Below are 24,855 nucleotides of genomic sequence, written 5' to 3'. Positions count from 1 at the left end.
GATGTCGTACGTTTCCCCCTACCTTCGATAATGCATGTAGGAGTTCTATTTGTAGTTTTATAGAACTGCTTTCGTGTTTCACCTTTCTTCCCTGTATCCTCTTTCCCTTTTCTATTTACTCTGATTTCTGTAGCTGGGTATAGAATCCAAATTTTTTAACATCTTTTTTTTTAATGCAAAAGCTTATGCTTAATTCTTGAAGTTGTGTTAATGAGAGATTCTCAAGATCAAAAGTAAGCTATTGGAGAAAGCAGAGGATCTTGAAGGTTAGTAATCGCTCTGCCGTGTTTCTTTCCTAGCTCAGTAGTGCAATTCTTTTTGCAGCAGTTGAGCAGTGCTGTCTGTTCAAAAGTCTATACGAAAATCCATTGACAGTGATCAGAGAACAAGTATTAATGCCATTACAGCTGATATTCTCAACAGACTGAATAAGGACCATGTTGTAAAGGACACAGTGTTCATATTTCTAGAGTATTATAGCTAGACTGTGGAATAACTTCTGGGGAAAAAACCCTCCTCTGTCTGTCTCTTGACTTCATGTGATCTGGGACTTTGCTACATTTCGGTTTTCCAGTGTTAAAGGTTTTAATCAGCACCCAGACATACTTTACAATAGCCTAAAAATTAACCAAGTTCTGTAATTGCTCTACATACTCTGTACATTCTGCCTGACATAAGACACCTGACATAGGGGTGTGAGATGAGCTCATTTCAGCAATACATTTGGTGTTCCCCACCCAGATAAAGCAATTTATTTGATCGTCTATAAATAGGTGGGCAAACAATAGAGATTTCCAAAACCTGTGAAAAACAAGAACAGGCTGTGTTGAAGGAGCTGACTCTGAATTTATTCCTGTGGTTTGTCAGGCCCTCACTATTTGTTCTACAGTCCTGCAGAGTTACTTTATTTCAGTGGTCTTTCATTCTTTACCTATATAATGTAAAACCATCAGCAATGGCAGTCAGTCCAGCTATTCATGATTGTCTCACTTGTACTTGCATTATTAAAGTGTCGTAACTGCTTTAATCTGTAACTGTTCCATCATGGCAATTAAAATCAGCTCCAGCTGTCATGTGTTATGACAGCTGTCTTTGAGAGGGTATTCTCAGTGGAAATTCATTCTTTTGAAACTTGTTTCATGTGATTACTTGCGAAAGCCATGTTTTGTCTGCTTTTGGATGGTGAGAAAAAAGGTAACAGCTTCAGCAGATAGAAGGAGGCAAGATTTTCAAATAAGCTCAGCACTCAGAACTGGGAAAAACTTTTCAAAGGTTTTTGGCACTCTCTCAGAAATCTATCGCATAGTACTTATTACCTTGTGCTAAAATAGCTGCAGACCACTGAGCTTTAAAAGTAGTGAGTTTGTTGCTTGGGTTACTAATTCTGCTTGTGTGGTGCTTCATATCACTCTTTTACGTACACATGTATTTTTAACAGGCTTTTCTCCTTTAGAAGCAAGCTGGTAAAATTTCTTGCCTAATTTATGTATCATTGCTTCCGTAGGTCACAGGGGTGGATAAGGCAGATCCAGCCAACAGAGGAGTCAGCATTAGTACCAAAGGAAAAACAGCTTTTCGTTTCACGGAGGTTAGAGATTTCGAACAGCTTGTAGCAAAGCTCAGAATGAAATGCAATGCAACTTCAAGTCCACAACACATCATAAATACAGAGGTAATTGCTTTGCTGATTCTAATTTCTTAGTACCTGCTCCTAGGAATAAGGCCGTGTAGTCTTACTAAGAGTTTACCTGTCATGGTCAATGTTTTGCTGTGTAATGCAGTACATTTATATTTAAGCCTGAATCTAGACACAAGATAGGTAACAATGTCAGCTGTACCTCTAGATTTCAAGTTGTCTAAATATTGTTTTTTTTCCTCTTTAAAAACTCATATTCCCATCTGTTGCCTTCAGACGCTTCTTGTTAAAACAAAAGTCTACCGGACTGATATAAAATTACGTATAGTTGTGTCAGTTTTTGCCAGCTGGCTGTTTGACCAAGGAAGTTGATGAAATGGTTGTAAGGTTATTTCTAGATGTGAAGAAACCTGTATGTGTAGTTTCATGCATGCGAAATAAGAAAGCAATGACAAAACATCCCTAACATTACTTATTATAGTTGCTGTACCTCTTCCCTGAAGATTTTCCTCTGAAAAAAAAAAAAAATTAAATAGAATCAGCTGGAGTAGCCTCTAAAGTGACAGTTGTTAGGAGTGGAGAAGCATACAAATAAATGCCTTTTCATAGAAAATAATCAGTGTATCAGGAAAATCTCTACCTTGAGATTTTGATTCTTAGGGGTTAAAAGGCAAAAATGAATAATAAAAGCAAGATAGTTTGATATCAGCAGAAATGTTCAGCACAGCTCTGAGAGACCTGAGTTGTAAGGTCTGCTGCTCAGGGGCATTCCCTGTTTGATTCCCTTATTTTGGGTTTTATCTGCATTATATTGACATACCACGGTAAGTCACGTACCTCTGGTTTTAAGCTGTGGAAAAATAAATAACTCTGTGCCCATATGCCAGAGAATGTGTTAAACAATGGTGCTACTGTGAATGCATTCTGGTTTGGGTTCTGTTACTTTGTTTTCCATCAGGTTTTGAAAAACAATCCAGGTTCTAATGCTGGTTTTTAAATGCTCTCAGTATTTCTGCATGGTTCAATATATGGGTCCATTTAAATTAATGGTGGTGTTTTTTTCTTTTGTGCTTCAGTGGTGATGGATGGTCAGGCCTCCCTGTCTATTACAGTTCTCATTATGAATATTTGTCCCTTCCTAATTAAGTTTTTGGCTGTAGAGATGGATTTTTTTTTTTTTTTCAAGTGCTGCCTCCTGAAAGTCCAGCTGTGCAGAGCAAGAATTGCTGGTTTTCATTTGTTTTACAAGTCTGTATCTGGTACCTGTAGCGTACTATGATAAACAATGATGGTCTAGAAGCAAAACCATTTCTGCTATCAGTGTGCTTCTTGAAGGATTGTTTGCCATTTATAACTACCACTGTTAAATTTTTTTCAAGGTTGCAGCTAGTTCTGCCTCTGACACTTCAAAGGATTTTGATGTGGGACCATCAAAGACAGGACAGAGAGATAACAGCAAAACTGTCGGTACAGAAGCTCTAATGACTGTCTACCATCCTCAGGATGCTGAGAATCTAGACTCTAAAATGGTAAGGGATAAAATGGCCAACAGTTTTTGGAATCTAATTGGAAAGGACTGAAGTATATTCAAAATGTATTCCTGTAAGGCTGGTGATTTCCTCTGGGGCTTTGCCAATCTTCTTTCATCTGCATTTGGAGCCCATAGGGTGCTTCTTCATGGCTCCATTCAATTTTCTGCTCATCTTGTTTAATAACAATATGCCTTATCTTCATGGAGCTAATTCCTCCTGTTCTTCCACCCCTCAGGGAAGAGTTGGCTCTTTGTTTTATGATAGTGAACATGTTTCATATCTATCTGAATTGTCAAGATACAAAGTCGCTACAAACTCTTTGGGAGCAAGGAGAATGTTATCAAGACGTTGACTTAATTTCTTCTGTGCTTCATTCTTTTGCACTTCTGTCTAACAAAGTTATGCTCCAGAGAACGTTTCTTCAATTGTTTCTGCAGTAGAACATCCTATTTAGCTTCTCCATAGTGTGTGCAAGAAGACAGAAAGGTTTTATTTTAAAACTAATTCTCTAAGCAGAACTGCATAAATTAAGATATGGAATTTTTGATATTAGAAATATCAGACAATAAACAACCTTTGGGCAGGAGAAAAGGGAATCCAGATTTTTTAAGTTCTGCTTTTTATAGTATGTTGAACAAAAGTGGACAAAATCTGCTTTTCCTTTCAGCCCCTTTAATTGCTTTAACAATGTTAAATCTTACTGCTGTGCACAGAAGATGCAGTGGCAAAGTTCACCCTGTCTCAGCCCTGGAGCCTTGCATCAGTTGGAGCACCTGAGCATCAGTTGCTTTGCTTCAGAGAACTTGAATTGTGGTTTAGGTGCATAATCAATAGTTTATTAGTAATCTTGTACTTTACATAGGATCTATTTTAATGTTTCTACTATCTGTGCCACCTCCTACTCTGCAGGTAAAATGTCGGCAATTTCAATTTTGTCTGAATGGGAAATTTTTGCCAGTTTTCATTCTGGTTTTACTTACATGGCTGGTCCTACTGAATGAAGCGCAGAAGCATACAATGCTGATTTCTATGTTGATAGAAATTGCTAGTTTGTAAAAACATTCTATCTGATAGATAAATATTTGGTTAAATGTAAAACCTATATGAGCATAAATGTTTTTAGCTATTAGTTCTCCTCCTTAATCGAACTAGACTTCATTCCTCTGCAAATTTGCCTGATGATTGATTCTCTCCTAGTGCTATTTGAAGCTCATGTAAATAAACTGAGGAAAGATAGAGAAAATGTGGGAGAATGACACTGATGTCATGTCATCCATCTGTGTGCTTTCCACCATTTATAGCCATTCTGTTCCAAATCTGTCAACTAATATAATGTAAGAAAGCATGATGAATCAAAAAAAGGAAGCAACCTGCTCTGCCTGTTGAGTTTCTGTGGGATATTATTTCATCTGTTACAGAATTAGTACATTTTTATTGTTGTTAGCGAAGAACAGTTCATAGACACATTGAAATTGAAGTATGTTAATTTATCAGAATAATTAAGCAGGTATCTGTGATGGTGAGTTGACTTTGCAAATAATCACTTGCTTGATTTCATTGCACCATCATGGCCAAATACTTCTTTTTTAGTTTGTTTGTTAGAGCTCTCAAATTAGTACAGAGGACACCTGCCACCACACATAAGCAGTCTGAACCTTCTCTTCACCCTTCTTTTCCTGCTTGTCTTTTCTACTGCTTTATTAAATTTCATCTTTTTTCCTCCTTCTATTGATTTACCCTTTACCAAGAAAATGTTACACTGTTTATGGAATCATAGAATCGTTAAGATTGGAAAAGAACCTAAGATCATTGAGTCCAACCGCTAACCTATCCCGGCTGATTCCACCACTAAACCATATCCTCAAGCACCATGTCTACCCTTCTTTTAAATACCTCCAGGGATGGAGACTCAACCACCTCCCTGGGCAGCCTGTTCCAATGTTTGACAACCCTTTCGGTGAAGAAGCTTTTTCTAATGTCCAACCTAAACTTCCCTTGGCGCAGCTTGAGGCCATTTCCTCTCATCCGATTGCTTGTTACTAGGGAGAAGAGACTGACCCCCACCTCGCTACAACCTCCTTTCAGGTAGCTGTAGAGAGCAGTAAGGCTCCCCTCAGCCTCCTCTTCTCCAGGATAAACAACCCCAGCTCCCTCAGCTGCTCCTCATAAGACTTGCTCTCCAGACCCTTCACCAACTTTGTTGCCCTTCTCTGGACACGCTCCAGGACCTCAATGTCCTTCTTGTACTGAGGGGCCCAAAACTCAACACGTGATTCGAGGTGCGGCCTCACCAGTGCTTAGTACAGGGGCACCATCCCTGGCCTGCTCTTGCTGGCCACGCTATTCCTGACACAAGCCAGGATGCTGTTGGCCTCCTTGGCCACCTGGGCGCTGCTGGCTCATGTTCAGACAGCTGTCAGCCAGCACCCCCAGGTCCTTTTCCTCCAGGCAGCTTTCCAGCCACTCCTCCCCAAGCCTGTAGTGTTGCATGGGGTTGTGACCCAAGTGCAGGACTTGGCATTTGACCTTGTTGAATCTCATACCGTTGGCTCCAGCCCAATGATCCAGCCTGTCCAGGTCCCTCTGTAGGGCCTTCCTGCCCTCCAGCAGATCAACACTCCCACCCAGCTTGGTGTCATCTGCAAACTTACTGAGGGTGCACTCGATCCCCTCATCCAGATCATCAATGAAGATATTGAACAGGACCAGCCCCAACACTGAGCCCTGAGGAACCCCACTCATGACCGGCCACCAACTGGATTTGACTCCATTCACCACCACTCTCTGGGCTCGGCCGTCCAGCCGGTTTTTAATCCAGCGCAGAGAGCACTTGTCCAAGCCGTGAGCAGTCAGCTTCTCCAGGAGAATGCTGTGGGAGGCAGTGTCAAAGGCCTTACTAAAGTCCAAGTTGACAATGTCCACAACCTTCTCCTCATCCACTAAGCGGGTCACCTTATCATAGAAGGAGACCAGGTTAGTGAGGCAGGACCTCCCTTTTGTAAACCCATGCTGGCTGAGCCCGACCCCCTGGTTGTCCTGCACATGCCACATAATGGTATTCAAGATGATCTGCTCCATGAAACAAAGCAGTGACAAAAAATGGGATATGTTAAAATTGGCCCAAGTTATAATGAGCAGATTTGTTTGCATGTATCATACAAACATGGAAATAGCTGAAAAAGAATCTTAAAACAGGAAGTTTTAATGTACGTTTAATTTTTTGCCGTAGGAATTGCATCAAATGTTGAATTTTCTTATCCGTTTTGCTGGCAATGCATTTTTTGGAATGCCTCAGGAGAATTTGCACAGTTGCACCTTGCACTGGTTAGCTATTTTACTGCTTCATTCACTCCCTTTAAGTCCCTAGTACTTCATGGTCCTTTGATAATAATGTAGTTTTTGCTGATGTGGTGTCAAAGTTGCAAATGGATCAATCTAGAGGTAAAAAATATGGCTGCCTATCTATTGATAAAAAAAAAAAAGTTTGCCAGAATAGTGAAAAATAAACATAAATAGATGGTGATGACTTAATTTAAAATGAAAATCCAGCTTCCATACAGTCATTGCTGTTCACCTGTAACTTAAGTGGGAAGTAAGGAGAAAGTTGAACTTCATAGTGGCTTGATAAAGGTGAAAGGGAGTGATTGTTTGCTGTCTTAATACAGTAACAGGGGGGCTTCAAGTGAAGTTCGGAGGCGGCAGGTTTGTCTGGGTTCAGAGAGCAATTTGCTAACAGAGAGCAAAATTTGATTCTGTTCTCTGAGGCAGGAGGAAAATCTTCCAGTATACTTAATGCTTGTTGTCTTCTGCTTTTCATAGTTGAAAGAAAAAATGAAAGAACAGTCCTGGAACATCCTCTTTGTTGAACGTGGACATGGTGTCAGTATGTTTCGAACAAAGAAGACTCGAGACCTTGTTGTAAGAGGGATCCCAGAGGCATTAAGAGGAGAGCTCTGGCTGCTCTTCTCAGGTATTGCATAGCAAGTATAATTCATTCATTATGTGGACTCCACTGTGTCAATGTTCTAGTTACTGACTGAACGTAGTCTGGCAAAAATGCTCTTACCTCTGGCAATTTATCCAAATCTTTCTGAAGGAAGATGCTTCAAAGTGATGAACGGGATAATTTTGGCTATTATTTTGTTTTGCAGTGGTTCAAACTAAACCTGCATCTGCTTCTTTTAGAACAAACTCAATTGAAAAATAACAATAAGAATACATGCTGTTCCAGGGGACAGTCAGTTTCAGCAAAGCCTCTTTACTTGCTAAAAAGAAAAGCATGTTTGTGGGACTGTGTTTCAATTGTTTTTGTTTAAGCTTTCTGAGAGAATAGTGTTACCAGACACCAAAAAAAAAAAGTTTTCCTGGCAGAGCATTTGGCCCCAGTTATCGGCAGCTCTTTGCTATACGCTGTTGCTTGGTTTAAAGAGTTGATGTACAGGAATTGTTTTGACACATATGGGATCTTTTGCCAAAGCTCTGAATGTGCTTTTTTGGCTTTCTTCTATAGACTACACCTGTGTCAGAGCGCTTAACTTGAGGAAATGGAGGCCCGGGGAATTAAGACACTGCTTTACAACACATCTGTGTGCTTTCTATTCCTATTCCCTGAAACACTTAGAGAAGCAGCGGCCACTGACTTGATCAGGGTCATGCAGGAAGCCTGTGTCAGATTCAGAAAATGAGCTGCAGATTTTGAGGAGCCACCCAGGACTTTATCTGCTATCTGTACTTACTGTGTTCCCCCCAGCAGAGCTTCCTGCTGTTCTGGAAGATCTGTTTATCATAACAAATATATTTTATACTCTTCATTCAGCCTACTTATGGTCATTCCTTTTGAGGACATGTGACATGAATTTGTCTTTGCTAGTGTCCTTTGAGCGTTTACACAGGCATTTGTGCTTCTGTTACCAGACCGATATCTTTGTCTTGGCAGGTGTTGACGTAGAAGTTATTGAATTAGTTAGGTAAATATCAGTCCTTTGCCTAGTTTTTCTAATCTGTTGCCAGCTCTACAAATGGAAAGGTATTGTGTTTGCCAGAAAACTTGGTCAAAATTGTAGGTGAAAGGAAGCTTTTTCCCCTCCCTCTGCAATGAAACAAAAAAGTAAGTAAAAATCAACTTTGTTATGGAAAGTGACTTAGATTTCCTCCAACCCTTATTTTATTTTGCTTTTCTGTTTTCATTTCAGAGTAGTTCCATTAATATCAGTAGAATTACTCTGATACATTACTGCAGTAACATCTGGAGATTCGTGAGGTACTTCAGTAGTCACCAAAAATTTTTGTACAAATTGCAGACAATCATGTAGATATTTATTGTTGTCCTCTAATACGGTGCAATACAATGTATTGGCAGGTGCTGTAAACGATATGGCATCCAACCCTGGTTATTACACTGAGTTGGTGGAAAAGTCCTTAGGAACGTGCACTTTAGCTACTGATGAAATTGAACGAGATTTACGTCGCTCCTTACCTGAGCATCCCGCTTTTCAAAGCGACACAGGAATTTCTGCACTCAGGAGAGTTCTTACAGCTTATGCATACAGGAATCCCCAAATTGGATATTGTCAGGTACAGCAGTTTTGAGACTCTTAGTGTTGGTTGTCTACATACTAGCTCATGATGGCTGTATAGTGGCGCCTCATAAATTCAATCACATAAATATGTAATGGTTCCTTGCTCGGTGGTTCACTTACTTTGTTTTCATCCCACTGTGTAACGTGAGTTTTTACATTGTACTTGAATTTGTTGATAAATGCTGTCATGTCCACTTCATATATGCCTTTGCATTCTTACTAGACTTTCGACACTTAAAAATATGTTTATGTAGTTTAAATACTATGCTCTGTATTTAGTAATACAGAGGAAAAGGTCTTATACTAGATACAGCTGTAGGTTATCCTAGCATTCTAAAATGTGCTGTAAAGTGCTTTCAGAAATACAAATTTTAGCAAATGACAACAGTTGTGTTTTCACAGTCTTTCCTCATAAATGCTTCCTTTCCTATTTAAATGTTACAGGCAATGAATATTTTGACATCAGTACTTCTGCTGTATGCTAAAGAGGAGGAAGCATTCTGGCTTTTGGTTGCTGTGTGTGAAAGGATGCTACCCGATTATTTCAATCGTCGAATCATTGGTAACATCCGTCTGTCTTTTTATCTATCTAGAATTGAGTGTAAATGACCATTCATTAAGAACAAATGTAAAGAATGAGCTGAAGGCTGAACAGCGAAGAGAAACCATTGCATTTGGTTCAGTATTGTGAAGTAGAAAATGGAAGTTACAGAGAAGGTCCCAAGACTCCTCCTTAAGCCGGAGTGGATATGATTTGCAGATGTTGTCATTACCCTAGGCGTAACTACTCAGGAGGTAGCCAATTAGACTGTTATACCATTTTTTTTGGAATTATAACTGCAATTCATACTATTTGTTTGAAACTTAGTGAGCTTAAATGAGGGAAAAACAGTTACTCCAGGTCCAAACTTACTCTTTGATCTCATACTCAGTACTTGCAGAGGTATATGCTGGAAGAAAATTGGACGTGAAGTTTCTAATTGCAGAGAGTGTGTATTGGCTGTCAGGAGAATCACTGGAAGTAGCCACACACCCACAGAAGTGCTAACATGCTTTACAACATGCAGCAAGGCTCTGGACCTATGCGCAGCATGCATAGCTTCCGGTGTAGGGAGCGAAGCTGGTGGTTCCGCGCAGCTAGGCCTGTGCTTGCTTTTACCACAAAGTTGCATTAGGACAGGGGCTTGATTTCTGGCCGGTGCTCTGAGAAAAGTGTGCTTCTCTGTATTAAGATTTGGGTGGTGGTTTTGTTATCCTTTCCCTGCAGGTGCCTTGGTAGATCAGGCAGTGTTTGAGGACCTCATCAAGGTTCATCTGCCTCAGTTGACAGACCACATGACGGACATGACTTTTTTCTCCTCGGTCTCTCTCTCCTGGTTCCTTACCCTTTTTATCAGCGTGCTGCCTATTGAAAGTGCAGTCAACGTGGTGGACTGTTTCTTCTATGATGGAATAAAGGCAATCTTGCAGCTGGGTCTGGCAGTGTTGGAATACAACATGGAGAAGTTGCTGACTTGCAAGGATGATGCCGAAGCAGTCACCGTTCTCAACAGGTATCAGTGGAACTGTTATTCTTACAGGCTGTGTAGCAGCTGCTATAACTGCAAATAGATAAGCCATTCTGGGGCAGCTGAGAAGACATCTGGCCAAGACTTCCAAAGGCTTCAGATGAATTAAGTGTTGATCTGGGGCCAAAATTCTGGAAGGGGTGGCTGGAAAGTGTGCCTGGATCCTCTGAAAATCCCATCCTCCACTGAAGTTCTTCTAAAACCATTGCCATTTGGTGTATTTTAGAGTAAAAACAATGCTTTTTTTTTTTTTTTTTGCCTGGGATGTGTATCACTTATAGAAGGTGGCTTTCCTTAATGATGAGGTAATCTAGAGCATACTAAGACTGTTCCAAACAGTTCATCAACTTACACCATATTCTACAGCTCCGTTCTTGTAGTTTAGGCTACAGGTTCCTCTGCTGCTAATGGCTTAAAATAGAAATAAGACAATAAAAAATGCAATGAGGACAATCATGACCAGATGTTTGTTCTATATCAGCATTTGAAGAATAAATTCCAGTGTGCAACATAAAGTGCATTTTAAACTGATGTATTGCAAGCAGTTGCAGGTTTTGCTTCACTACCTACCCAAGTTCTGCTGTTGCTGCTGTAATTGTGTATCACAGCAAAATGTATTAAAAACTTAAAATTAAAAATTAAAATTAAAAAATGTATTAAAAATTAAAAAAGTATTAAAACAGCAAAATGACTGTGCTGTAGGAGTCACCAAGTTATGACTGTTAAGAACTGATAATAAGCATTTCCTTTTAGTGAGACTTTTAAATGTTTGAATAGGGTTGGAGCTACAGAATTAATGAGGAAAATGTAATTTTTGTTATAAGAGACCATGCAGCCTGGTATTTATTGTAGAACCTAGCTGTACTCATTTAAACATTTAACACTTAAAAAATTAACAGTAAGAGCACATTCACCTGGTTTTAATATATTAAAATTTAAAGTCTGGAATTGTGGTGCAATTTTAATTTTCACTTGAACCGAGCAAGCTGCTGTTTCCATTTGACACCCAAGATTCTGAAGATTATTGCGAACTCCTTTTGAACTCTTGCTTTCAGCATTTTCTCTGGCTGTAACACTTCTATTGCACAGTTAATCCAGCCTGCAGCATGCTGGTATATTTAAAAAATTATTACAGTAGTTTGCTTCTCCTCAAGAAACAGGAAGCTATTAGTCCGTAGAAACATGTCCCTGGTGTTGGCAAGGGGATTGGCCAGCCTCCATAATGGATCTGCTTAGGCTGGTTAAGTAGGTGTGATGAATAGGTGCAGATCAGGCATGTCTTGGCTTATGCATCAAGGGAATTAAGATTGCCTCAGTCACAGTTCAGGACAAGCCTCTCTTCCTCTCTCCCAGTTATGTGTTACAACCTTGCTAGATGGATTAGAGAACAGGGGAAATGCTGAGTGGAAGGGACCTTGGCAAGTCTCTAGTCTAACTTCCCACTCAAAAGAGGATTACTGCTAGCACTAGATCACATCAGCCATGTTACTGTCTAGCTGGGTCTTAAGAACTCCAGGGTTGGAAGCTCTACAGCCTTCTCTGGGTAGCTGGTTCCCATGTTTGTATATCTTTGTTACTATTAGGGCGTATTTGTTCTAGTCATGCTGATATTCTTGGCTATTCCCATACTCTATGCACTTTTTCTTCACGAGATGCTGATGTTATAGTTTTGTTGTGATAAACTGGTTCCTGATAACTTCTCGTGTGTTTGCTTTGTGCAGATTTTTTGACAGTGTCACTAACAAAGACAGTCCTTTGCCTCCAGCTGTGCAGCAGGGCTCCAACCTCAGCAATGCAAAGAGTGACCACCCAAAAGTGGACATTACTGATTTGATCCGAGAGTCAAATGAAGTATGTGTTCTTGTGGGTATGTTTTTGCATCCCATGTGGTCTTTATGTTGCATGGGCTACCTTAAAATAGTGCAGCTGCATTGTACAAACGAGAGTAGAAAATCTGTCTAGATTGGTAGAAATTGGGCTCTATATTTTGTGAAGCCTCCCTGAAAATCTTACAGGTTATGGGGTAGGTTTGGTTTTGTATTGTTTTGGCTTTTTATCTGCCAGCAATGTGCTTGTGAGGCTGTCCTGAGTGGCGTTCCCTAGGTTCATCATAGGTCATGTATTCCATCCCTCATTCACTTTATTAGAAGTCAATTAAATGACAAAGTAGAGCAGAAACAGCCCTTGCATTTACTAATTTCAGACTGATTACTACATGTTGCAGATAGTGGTAACATTCGATGTAACAACCCGTGCAGGTAACTGTGTACTTGAGTAGTTTATTGTAGGGGTTAAATGACTGTTCAGAGATGTGTTGGGTGAGGAAGACCAGTTATGAATTTTTAACTCTTTCAATTTGTGAGTTTTTCTGCAGCGCCTAGCTTTGCAGCTCTGCATTGGGGAGGAAATAGGTCTAGCTTCTCCTCCTTTTGTCCTTAGATTTTCATGAGGTGTTTCCTTCCTTAGCATGATTTATATCAGGGTATTAATGCGTTTGTAGATGGGGTTCTGCTCAGTCCACCTGAAGCGAAGGGCAACCTGAGAGAAAAGATTTGTTCGCATTTTGTTTTTTCTATTAGCTTGTTTCTTTTATCTGTATTATACTTTTTTTCTTTTCTGATTCTCAGTTATATGTTTCTAGTGAAAGATCTACAATACATCTCTCTTGGAAAAATGTCCTGGCCTTGACTCAGAAAAGAACAACTAACTGTAATTTGTAGGATTTAGGAACTGTCTTTTGATTTTTACTGAGAAGAGGGCTTCTACTTTAGTAGGATGAACAAAGACAAGAATCAGAAATTCAAGTTCCCTTGAAGTGTCTTTATAGAATTGGGCTAATCACATAAAAAGTCTGTCCTGCTATCAGTATTGTTTCACAAGAATGTTATACTGAAGTATCATGTTTGTAAAACACTTCAAGTTCTTGCAAGAAGAGTTGCAAACTATTATGGGTCTTCCTTGTCATGGTGAGGTCTCATAGTGAGGATGACTACTTGCAGAATAAAGAACAGAGATGGTGAATAATGAAGTGCTGTATATTGTATTCTGAAGTGTAAACTGATGCTTTCACAGAGGTGGAATCATTACTGAAAGACAAAGCAAAAGAAACTTCCTTTCTTCATTGAGTTGCTGGAGCGTGTCCAGAGAAGGGCAGCGAAGGTAGTGAAGGGTTTGGAGAACAAGTCTGATGGGGAGCAGCTGAGGGAGCTGGAGTTGTTTAGTCTGGAGAAGAGGAGGCTGAGGGGAGACCTTATCGCTCTCTACAACTACCTGAAAGGAAGTTGTAGTGAGGTGGGGGTTGGTCTCTTCTCCCAGGTGACTAGCGATAGGACAAGAGGAAACAGCTTCAAGTTGCACCAGGGGAGGTTTAGATTGGATACTAGGGAAAATGTCTTGACTGAAAGAGTGGTCAGGCACTGAAACAGGCTGCCCAGGGAGGTGGTGGAGTCACCATCCCTGGAGGTGTTCAAAAAACATGTAGACGTGGCAGTTCGGGACGTGGTTTAGGAGGCCTGGGGATGTTGGGTTGACGGTTGGACTTAAGGCCTCAAGGATCATCTTCCAACCTTAATGATTCTATGATTCCATGATTTTTCCCGTGCCTTTGCAGGCAGGTGACTGGACCAAAGCAATAGCCTCTGATTTGGTATGGCTTTTGAACATTGATTTGGGCAGATCCTTGAACCTGAATCTCCCACCTGCAAGTTGACAGCCCTATTCCTAGGCCTGTACCCCCATTTCTATCTCATAGCCCTTTCTTTTTGGATGCCAATTTTTATCTTCAGTTGAAACTGAATTTCTTCAGTGCTGGTGAGTGTCACAACCCCTTGTTTGAGAACTGCTGATACAAAGTGAGAGTCAATTTTCTGCTTCCCATTTTGACCAGACAGTTAATTTCAACACAGTTCTGTTCTGGTAAAGGGTTTTATTTTCATATTGCTGTAGATATAAAATAAAACAAGTTTTGAAATGGGAAGATTGCTGCAATGGAGAGTTGTCATTCTGCAGATAGGTCTAGTTACAAATAATGAATAAGTGAACAGAGACGTCTCTGTGATACTGTTGCTTCGCATGAGCGTTCACAAGATAAACGAAATTATGTGAAAAGATATGGAGTTGAATTTTAAAATTATGTTCAATTTCATGCCTTTATGACTCAGGCACAAACACAAGTCTTATTCTTTAGCAGTCTAATCAGGTATGAAGAAGTCATGTTTAACAAGGGAATGGAAGAACGTGTAACATTTTATCACATCACACTAATTCAGAGTGAGATTATACAGCTTCTTTATATTCTTACTGAGGCCATTGCACAATATCAGTGACCAGAAACCAGACCAGTGAATGAGCTATGATTCAGAGATGCAAGTTCTTTCTGCTTCCTCTTTGTTCCAAGTGATCTTCAGAGGAACATTAGAAATACTGTTCTGGAAGAGAACTCAACAGGTCATCCAGTTCAGCTCCCTGTCCAGCATACACCCAGATCATCCTTGAAATAAGTCTAATGTTGTTAAAACTCTTCAACAAAAGAGAATCTGCAAAAAGTTTAGCCCATTGTAGGGTTTCTCTCTCCTTGTCAGAAAATATCTTATTTTCAGTATAGTTCCCCCTGGATGCTTATAAAGTGCTATTGAGGATAGTAGATTGCAGTTTTCTCTGCAGTTCCTTGTTGCTATTAGGTGGTTGTTGTTCATCACTTACCCTTTCAACTCTGATCTTTCCTTTTTATAGATTCAGCACAACCCTTTCCTCTAAACTTTCTTCAAAGCTTATGTGCTCAGACTCTTTATGACTGTGTTGCAGTTTGTCACATCTTGTTTAAAGTGCATTGCCGAAAACGGGAACAAAACACACTGCTGAAGAAACTTCTGAAAATCCTGCCTAGTTTGGTTGTTTATCACTCGTTTGTTCTCAAAGTTTGGTATTAGAAGCAGTTGTGCACATTGTGCATGGTGACCAAGGGTAGGCCATGTCTTCTTGGTTCCATGTGTTGCTGAAGAGTGTCAAAAACCTTACAGAAGTAAAAATGTATCCTATCTGCTGTTCAGTTCTACACAGTAGACTGAATTGCCTGATATGAGGAAATTGAATTAATTTCACATGACCTTGATAAAGAATGTTGGCCTGTTTTGATTTATCTTATCTGTTTCGATTTAGATTTTAATTGTTTAATAATTTGTTCCATGATTTCTCTTCTTTGTTTCTAGTTTTTGCCTACTATCCCACTTTTCTTTAAAGGTAAATGTATTTATTCTACTCCAGTGCTCAGATGCCTTCCCTGTCCTCCAGAAATTCCAGAGGTAGCTAGGAATGGTTCAGGAATTACTTCACTAATTTCTAGAGTTAACTACAGTGAACTTCAAGCCCTGACAACATACACATCTTAGACTTTGCTGCCTTAAAGTAGTAGCCACCATGCAATAGCAGAGATGGATATATTGCCGGCACGCAGTAAAATCCCTTCCTTTGTCTTCCTACACAGTGAATCACAGAATCACAGAATGGCGGGGGCTGGAAGGGAGCTCTGGAGATCATCTCATCCAACCCCCTGCTTGAGCAGGCACACCCAGAGCAGGGGCACAGGACCGCGTCCAGGCGGGGGCTGAATGTCTCCAGGGAAGGGACTCCACAGCCTCTTGGGCAGCCTGTGCCCCTGCTCTGGCACCCGCACAGGGAAGGGGTTTTTTCTCATATTGAGGTGGAACATCCTGTGTTCCAGCTTGTGCCCATTGACCCTTGGCCTGTCATTGGCCACCACTGCAAAGAGCCTGGCCCCATTCCCTTGACAGCCACCCTTTAGATATTTATAAGCATTGATGAGATCCCCCTCAGCCTTCTCTTCTCCAGGCTGAACAAACCAGGGTCTCTCAGCCTTTCCTCATAAGGGAGATGCCCCAGTCCCCTGATCATCTCGGTAGCTCTCCGCTGGACTTGCTCAAGCAGTTCCCAGTCCTTCTTGAACTGGAGAGCCCAGACCTGGACACAGCACTCCAGATATGGCCTCACAAGGGTGGGGTAGAGGGGGAGGATAACCTCCCTCGACCTGCTGGCCACACTCCTTTTAATGCACCCCAGGATACTGTTGGCCTTCTTGGCCCCAAGGGCACAGTGCTGGCTCAGGGTCACCTCGCTGCCCACCAGCACTCCCAGGGCCTTCTCAGTGGAGCTGCTTTCCAGTAGTTCAGCCCCCAAGTTGTCCTGGTGCATGGGGTTGTTCCTCCCCAGGTGCAGGACCTTGCACTTGCTCTTGTTGAATTCCATGAGGTTCCCCTCAGCCCAGCTCTCCAGCCTGTCCAGGTCTCGCTGGATGGCAGCACAGCCTTCTGGTGCATCAGCCACCTCTCCCAGCTTGGTATCATGAGCAAACTTGCTAGGGTGTGCTCTGTCCCTTCATCCAGGTCAGTGATGAATATGTTGAACAGGACTGGACCCAGCACAGACCCCTGGGGAACACAGCTGGTGACAGGCCTCCATCCAGACTTTGCTCCATTGATCATGACCCTCTGAATTCTGTTGCTGAGCCAGTTCTCTGTCCACCTCACTGTCCACTCATCCAACCCACACCTCATTAGCTCGCCTGTGAGGATGCTGTGGGAGACAGTGTCGAACGAACTACTTCAGTTTCTTCTCTCCATCACTCTTTGAAACACCTGCCCTTTTAAAAGTTACGCTGTTAAGGGAGAATGTTAGTACTCTAATGAATGATTTTTTGCTCAAAGTTTCTGGGGTTTTCCTTTGTCCCCGTATCCTGTGTTGTACTTAAATGCAAGAAAGAAAAATACCTGCTTCGATCTGTCTAGCAAGTTGATTTCACGGAACAATGCTTTTTTTCTTAGCGGTACGGCAATATTCGATATGAGGATGTCGAGAGCATGCGCTGCAGTAACAGGCTGTATGTGATCCAGACATTAGAAGCTACGACCAAGCAGAATGTGGTGAGTGACTTGGAAGAGCTAGACCCTTCCCTCTGACAAAATTCATTCCCTTTTGGGAAATTCTGAGAAGAGCTACATTTTCCAGGGCCAAATATATAATTTTATATGCTGAAATTCCTCGTCTGCAGGGTGTCTGTTAACTGAGGTTTGGCCTATGACATTTTCAGTCTGTGAATCACAGGACGACCTTCTGGTCTTGTTACAAGTAACACCATCACAGACAACTTCTAAAGGCTGGCCAATATCTGATGCTGTGCATTGATTGGAACAGGCTGACCTATATTTCTCTCTGCTGTAGTTAAATTGTTAAAGCGTTTCTCTCAGAGACATAGAGCACTGTAAAATGTCCACAGTGCTACAGTAAAACAATCACCTGCATTTTACTCTGGAAAGCAATCCCAAATGCCACTGAAGAGATCATTGTACTGCACTCAACAAGGGTTGCTTTTTGTCTGTGGTGTGTGTGGGTGTCTGGTAATGCGTGCGTGGAGTGGTAGCTCTTCAGCTGCCAATATTGTCCTTTAAGCTCAGAATCCTAAATGAAGATGGAGGTTGCAAGGTGCTGGTGATAACACTAGTCTATTTAAGAAGCAGTGCTGCTTTCTGTAGTAAACGTGGCTTGTAGCAACTGATACTAAATGCTGATGGTTGTGCTAAGATGGTAACTGTTGTATTTCATTTTACAAAACATACATATTGTGAAGATAGAACCTGGTTTTGCAGCTAACGTTGTTTTAAAAACCTGTGAACAATTTTTTTTTAATTGAAAAAATTAGGGTTCAGCTGAACATGCATTTGCCCTTTATAAAGAAAGGTATATGTTTATAAGGTATATAATGTTATATATAATATATTCTAGTAATATAAATATAATAGGTTCTATTAATAATTATTACAATATAATATAGAATATAATGTATATACTGTATATCATTATAAGTAATTGAGTTTTATCTCCTGGCTTTCATAGTGTAGGCTTTATGTATGCAAGTAATGTGACTAGCTTTAAGTTCTCTTTTTTGGGAGAAATAATTTCTTTCAGTCTATAATATTCTGACTGCTTTTAAAAAAGAAATTCTATTCTTACTCCTAATTGTAACATGCCAGTACCAGTGTCTTTTAATGTAAGGTTAAGTCTCCCATAACTTTATTCTACGGGCTTGTTCCAAAGAGGGAAGACTCATTAATTAATTTTCTCTTGATTTTGTTTCAGTTACGTGTTGTGTCTCAGGATGTAAAATTCAGTCCTAGTGATCTTGAAGAACTTTATGAATTATTCAAGGTAATGAGCCGTTTTCCTTACTTACCAAACATCCATCTTAATGGTGGACTGTGTTATGGGTATGAAATAGCTTTAAGAAATTGAGGTAAAAGCTAGATTCAACATATGTTTTACATATCAGCTTTAAATCAAATTACGTAGTTAGCTGCCCACACTTTAACCCAGAGAGAGTCGTTGTTTCAGAAAAACCTAACATTTTATCTTTCCTTTGCAGAAGGAGCACTTTCTTTCCTGTTATTGGAATGTAAATAGTCCTGTCTTGCAACATCACGACGCCAGTCTGCCATATCTTGACCAATACCGGATTGATTGCCAGCAATTCAGGGTTCTGTGTCATCTCCTGAGCCCCTGGTCACACTGTGCAAACAGAGACTCGCTTGCATTGTGGACATTCAGACTGATGGATGAGAGCTCCGATTGCCTTATAAACTTCAAACAATTTGCCTGTGTTCTTGGTATGAGAACAGCACATATATGTAGCACGTTCACATGGGAACTCCATCATGGGAGTAGTCCTGGAGTGTATCACCTTTCTTACGCTATATGAAGAGCTGAAGGAGACTAGCCTCTTAACTGAGGGTCACATAGTCTGGTTTTTATCATGTGACATTAAATGCAAAGGCTGTTGGAATGGCAAGCCAAATGCTCCAAGTATATTTATAAGTTTGAGAGTGGGAGCTACACTACTTAGGTGAATGATAAAGGCTTTACATTACAGAACAGTGCTCTCATTTTCTTGTCTGTATTTCACCATGGAACAGCTAGCACAAAACTTTACAAACTAGTAACTTTTCTGAGACTTTAACCCTCTGGAGAGTCTCCTGGCTTTACCATCAAAATATCAGAAAATTAGGAAATAGTATGATCTCATTGCCCAGCCTGTTCGGCTGATGATAAATGCTTCCTCATACTAAGCCATCTCATGCAGAGATCGTGCAAGATGACCAATGCCTTATATCTCTGGGGAACTGAAAGTTTTCTTCACTTACTATTCTGTTCCCTTCATCTTGTTTTCAAAGTGATATTGTTCAGGAAACAAAAATTTGAGGGAAAATTCTGAGAACACATTAGTGCTGTATTTCTTTGGTGCTGTGCAGGACTTACTGTTTTAGTAAGTCATAGGCATTATTAGTGTTCTTTCCTCAGCGTTGGCAAACCCCAGGCTCAGCTGCAGGTGGTACTGCCTTCCTTAAGCTTCATCTTGAATTATATTCCATGTTAGATAGGAGGCATGGCCAGTTCCAACTTCCCTAGGTTGTATTTGTTTAAGGGGGTGTTTTAAAGTTCGGTCCGGTTGAACAGACTGTCTTGCCTCTTCCCTCTAACAGATACCATGTATAATGGAAGTTTCACTGACAAACTCAAGCTTCTTTTTAAGTTGCACATACCTCCAGGTAAGTGAGAGGCAGTGGCATTTGGGGAGGGATGTTCCTGGCTTTTATCATCTTTGCATGTTTTTTTTCTTAGCTTTACTTTTCCTCCTGTTGTCACCAGTCCTGGCTACGGTACAGTCCGATAGCTGTAATATAGATGTGTGTTTCTTCCAGAGTGATGTATTCTTTGGGAAGGACTCTGCTCCAACACCATTTCTCTTCATAGGGACCATTTGTCTGTACAAAGCTTTTGCTTTTTATCACTGCTTTGGTAATGCTTGGGAGCCCCCAAACCACTTCATTAATTTATTTATTGCAGCTTTTACTGAAGTAGAATCTCTGAGCCCTTCCAAAGGTGGTGATCTTTCAAAAGAAGAACTGATCCACTTCAGCCAGCTCAGTGGTAAGCTCCAGAGTGTCTCCAGGTTTTGCCTGCAGAATATTATAAGGAATCTATTAATTATCTTATGGTAAAAAATGGGGAGCTCTTTCTGAGGACTAGTAAATCCAGGAAATCGTATCACTGTTAACAAGAATCCTCGGCGAAGATGTACTGTAGAATAAAGTAAATAAAGTAGAATTTGTGGATAGTTAGTCTGATGATTGAATTCAAAGGCCAAGGGTGTTTACGTGGAAACAGGGGAGTGTATCTGGTCAGCATTTTTCAGCATAGCGGGCAGCCTGTTGCGGTGGTTGTTGAAGTGACGTCCATTTCATTTTTGCATTCAAGGCATAAAGGGATGGTATTTCCCACCTCAAGAAATAAAATAGCCAAATCTGTAATTATTTTGAGACCCATAAGTAAGTGTTTCAAAATCCTTTGCTTCCATTTTAAACGAAGTAAGCTGAAAAAAGTTTTGCAGGGTCTAAGTTTACAGAGTTGATAAAATATTTGGTTTCGAAAGCTGTGCTGTTTTACTTCTTTGGAAGACAGATCCTTTTCGGAACTATACAAAAGTACCTTATCTGTAGTATATGGGTGCTGTTCTCACCACTGTTCAAGACGTGAGCCATGAATGTTTTGAAGATTATTTATTTGATATAACTGATTGCATTTTCTTGTGTGATCTCCAGCCTCATGGTGGCTTCTGTTTTTATAGAAAGTATGCAAATCTTATCATGTTTCTTCTTGGCCTAATTTGTGTTGAGAACATAGGGGTCGGTGAGGTTCTTGCTCCTTAAGGAAGGAGTTTTTGATAAAAGGAAACAAACCGTTGGTCCTCCTTTCTCAAATAAATAACCCTTTCTTCTTTTTCTCCTCCTAAACTTTTAAAGTTTCATCTGTTGGGGATAGTCTTGAAAGTGATTCTTTGAAGAGCAGCCCTGAAAAAGGTAACAAATCCTGGAGACATTTGGTAACTGTCTTTTGGGGAAGCAGAGCTGGGGAAGTGTGTGGTGACAAAGTATACTGAGTAACATCATCTCTAGCATACTGCTAGCATTATATACACTTTTATAAGTACAGTCCTGGGGGGGTGAGAGGGTAATGTAAACTCTGATCCTGTTTAGTCCTTGGCCCCACCACCCTGTTGAGAAGGAATGACATTGAGGATGCCAGTTCTTTTGCTCATCGCCCCTCATGGGAAGCTCTTAGTTCTTGCTTGTTCACTTTGGTTTTTTTTCCCTTTTCTTTTTTTGTCAAGTAGGGAAGGGGAGAGTTGATATTCAGGCATATCTGAAGCAATGGCAAGATGAACTTCTTAAAAAAGAAGAAAACATTAAGGATTTGCCAAGAATGAATCAGGTAAACTGTCTGCCTGGGTCTTACTTAAGTCTATTTTTGACTGCTGTTTATCCTTTAAGTTCTATTAGTAGTTTTCTAAAGGATTTGTAGGATCCCTTAAATTTCAGACCTTCACATTAATCATTAGACTGTGGGGTTTTTTTGAACTGCTGTAACTGTAAGCTTACGAAGAGAGGGACTTTCAGACACACTTAGGTTTATCAGGGCTGGTCCGTGCCCATGTTGTCATTAGAGCAGTTGTACCACGTGCAGCAGCAGGCACTGGATTAAGGTCACAGTGTATAGTGAAAAGAACAGTTGTGTTGCTGTTCTCTGAATAGTCTCCTCTATATCTCTCTGTAGTCTCAGTTCATCCAGTTCTCAAAAACTCTGTACAATCTGTTCCATGGGGATCCTGAGGAGGAACTGTTATATCGGGCTATAGCGGTGGTTACCAGCCTCCTGCTGAAAATGGAAGAAGTTGGGAGAAGACTGCAGAGTCCCACATCACCAGTCGAAAGTCCAGCTGCCGTTATGGAGGTGCCTGCTGAAATCCCCAGAAAAGGGCAGGAGGAAAGCAGCTCTGAGCAGACTGACAGCAGCAGAGCACAGAGTTTGAGTGGAAACCATGAATGGTCATTTGCCTTTGAACAGATTCTGGCATCCTTATTAAATGAGCCAGCCTTTGTGAGATTTTTTGAGAAATCTCATGACATAAAAGTTAAAATAGAGTGTGCTAAAAATTTGCAACTTAAAGCAAGAACCACAGTGTGATTGTCTTTACCATTGACTCTGAATTAACCATATAAAGCGCTTACAAATGAAGGTTGTTGCTATGGAGATTGAGTCTGGTGTTTACATAGGGAATGGAGTTTGGGGAGTTAGCTTTAAATATCAGATTACTGGTATGTAATGTAAATAAAAATAGTTTGAAGCACAATCATTTTCTTGCATTGTTCATAAGTTTCAGTCCAAAAAAGACTGAATAATAAACTGTCTTTACCATGTTATTAAAATATGCAACATTGCTTGGAAATACTGAATGTGACCTGTTGCAAACCTATCTGAATGCCAACTGTTACGGTGTGTGCTCTCCAAGTTCATTTCTATTACTGTGATAAAAGGAATGACTTCCAGCCATTTTCACTTAAAAGGAATATTGACAGCTTCCAGGTTAGTTTAATTATTTCCAAACTTGCATGTGAACTGGGCTCAAAGCAGGTTGAAGACTAAGAATAGAGGCTGTGGTAGGTAGAGCACGAGGTTGGAGAAAAAAGTTGCCCTGCTCTCAGTTCCTCTGCTTTGGTGTTACCGACGGTCCTCGACTCCTGCAGATTCCAGCCCCCTGTCGGCAGTTTGCAGGCTGCCTTCTCCCAGCCCATGTCTCATTTTTTGCAACAAACAACTGGTTTCCTGCTTTCCTGGCTCTGCCTATATATGAGTTCTCTTTCCCATTTTCATACCAATCCTCCTAAAATACAGGTGAAAAGGCTGGAAGCTTGTCATGCAGGCTGCACAGGGATGCAAAAGCTGGTGTAGAGTGTAGAAAGCAAAGGAAAGCAGTGGCTAAACCTGTCTGACCACGTGGTGGTTGTCACTCATCGTGCAAGAGGGAGCCATTGTTGGCTCCTTAGGAGCATGTTGATGAAATGTATAGTTTTGCTTGTGTTTGGAAAGCCCCAGCGCATACCATCTTTAGCTGCTTCCAAGTTAGCTGAATGCTGACACTTGAACCGCTAGGGACAGATGGCAGTTGTTACTCCTTTGCCTACTCTGAGTCCACACCTCAACCTAGTGGTTCTTTCGTTTCCACAGCTCTCTGGAATATTGATGCTGTAATATTTTCTATCTGCCAGGATTTATGGCAACAAGAAAACCCTCTGGAATCTGACTTGAAATTTTTAATATATAAAAGACGATATAGTAAAGATCCTGTGGAGGCAAGCTCTGCCAGCGTTAATGCTGATAAATGTTGACCTTGAACCTTTGGTAGCTGGTGCTAGAATGAGTTTAGAGAAAGAGGGGAAGAGCTTGTATTTTAACAACAAAAAAAAAAGCAAACTGGGAGTCTCTGCCAAACTAATGGCTGTTTCTAAAGCCTGTATGACAATCTTTCTCCGCAGAGCAGCATTATTTTTATACTGTGCACGTTTTTTGTAAAGAAGCAGAACGGGGATGGTGTCATTCACTGAGGCTTTTCTTGCAATACTAATATGAATGAAGAACAAAATTAAATTCTGACTTGTGTTACAAGCACTTGGTGAAATACCATCATTGCAATTGATGGAAAATTGATGCTGCTTCTAGAGAATACAGTTTTGGTCAGGAGCAATGAATTTATGAATTATTTCTTATACTGTCGCCCATACTCTCAGGTATTAATATAAAATAAAGTTTTACAGAATGAACAGTAACTCCAAAACTATGTCATATATGTGAGAAATGAGGAAGCTTTTTTCAGAAGCCTTGACAAAGTAATTACACTTGATATAATATAATACTGATCTGTATTTTTATGCCTAAAATATAAAAACTAATTTATGCACTCATATGGATATGTTTCTGAGGCAAAGTAGGGCAACACTGTTATTTTTAAAATGTATTTACTCACTGTTTTCCTAATGTTGTTTTAGAAATAAAAAGCAGATACTGTTGTTCTAGTCCAGGATGTACTCAGATAAGGTTTGCTCGGTGAGTAATTCTTCTGCAAATAGCTGTGCTGAAATTAATGGAGCCCCATGAAAATAGATGCAGCTGCCCATCCGAAAAGCTTTTGTAGGTTTATGATGGATATTGCTAATTTCAGGAAGTAGTCAAAGCCATGTAGCGCAGGTACAAAGCAAGGTAGCGCAGAGATATGAAATTCTTAAAAAACTCAATGACATTTTTTGGTTGAGAGCCAAGGTGTAAGTACGGAAGACTCTAATGAAGGAACCTGCAAAATACAACAGCCTTGTGACATTACTTGGTTTGGTTATGCAAAACCGAGCGCCTTTTTAAAGTGCCATTTTCTATTAGTATCAATCCAAGAGACTGTAGAGCCATTATCAGTTATGTAGTAGCTCTTGTCAGCTATTGTATCTATGTATAAAGAGAGATTACCAGCATATATATATATATATATCTAAAAGTAGATTTAAGGTGAGAAGTTAGGGTACGTAGGGGAACACTAACTTTTATTAACTGCACAGATTCTTTTGTTCAATTTGTTTCTATTTTTTCCCCAA

General features: G+C 40.4%; 1 protein-coding gene across 5 annotated transcripts in view; it reads left to right on the top strand.

Annotated features, from left to right (window-relative positions):
- TBC1D8B (TBC1 domain family member 8B) overlaps positions 1-23,884 on the top strand; it is a 42,521-nt gene extending 18,637 nt beyond the window's left edge. For 4 of the 5 annotated variants that reach the window (XM_075107062.1, XM_075107066.1, XM_075107067.1 and 1 more), the window contains 15 exons: positions 1,505-1,672; positions 3,016-3,165; positions 6,988-7,138; positions 8,528-8,742; positions 9,192-9,309; positions 10,015-10,300; positions 12,037-12,166; positions 17,152-17,250; positions 18,464-18,532; positions 18,747-18,987; positions 19,861-19,926; positions 20,225-20,308; positions 21,181-21,237; positions 21,549-21,649; positions 21,992-23,884. In XM_075107062.1, coding sequence (XP_074963163.1) covers positions 1,505-1,672; positions 3,016-3,165; positions 6,988-7,138; positions 8,528-8,742; positions 9,192-9,309; positions 10,015-10,300; positions 12,037-12,166; positions 17,152-17,250; positions 18,464-18,532; positions 18,747-18,987; positions 19,861-19,926; positions 20,225-20,308; positions 21,181-21,237; positions 21,549-21,649; positions 21,992-22,402 — 2,346 coding nt within the window. In that variant the 3' untranslated portion in view covers positions 22,403-23,884. The remainder of the gene's footprint in view (positions 1-1,504; positions 1,673-3,015; positions 3,166-6,987; positions 7,139-8,527; positions 8,743-9,191; positions 9,310-10,014; positions 10,301-12,036; positions 12,167-17,151; positions 17,251-18,463; positions 18,533-18,746; positions 18,988-19,860; positions 19,927-20,224; positions 20,309-21,180; positions 21,238-21,548; positions 21,650-21,991) is intronic. The other variant, XM_075107064.1, reaches the window with a different exon arrangement.
- Positions 23,885-24,855: the final 971 nt, after the last annotated feature.

Source organism: Phalacrocorax aristotelis, chromosome 11, assembly GCF_949628215.1.
Source record: "Phalacrocorax aristotelis chromosome 11, bGulAri2.1, whole genome shotgun sequence".
Lineage (NCBI taxonomy): Eukaryota > Metazoa > Chordata > Aves > Suliformes > Phalacrocoracidae > Phalacrocorax > Phalacrocorax aristotelis.
The sequence above is the reverse complement of the archived record's forward strand: the minus strand, read 5'-3'. Positions and strand labels throughout refer to the sequence as shown.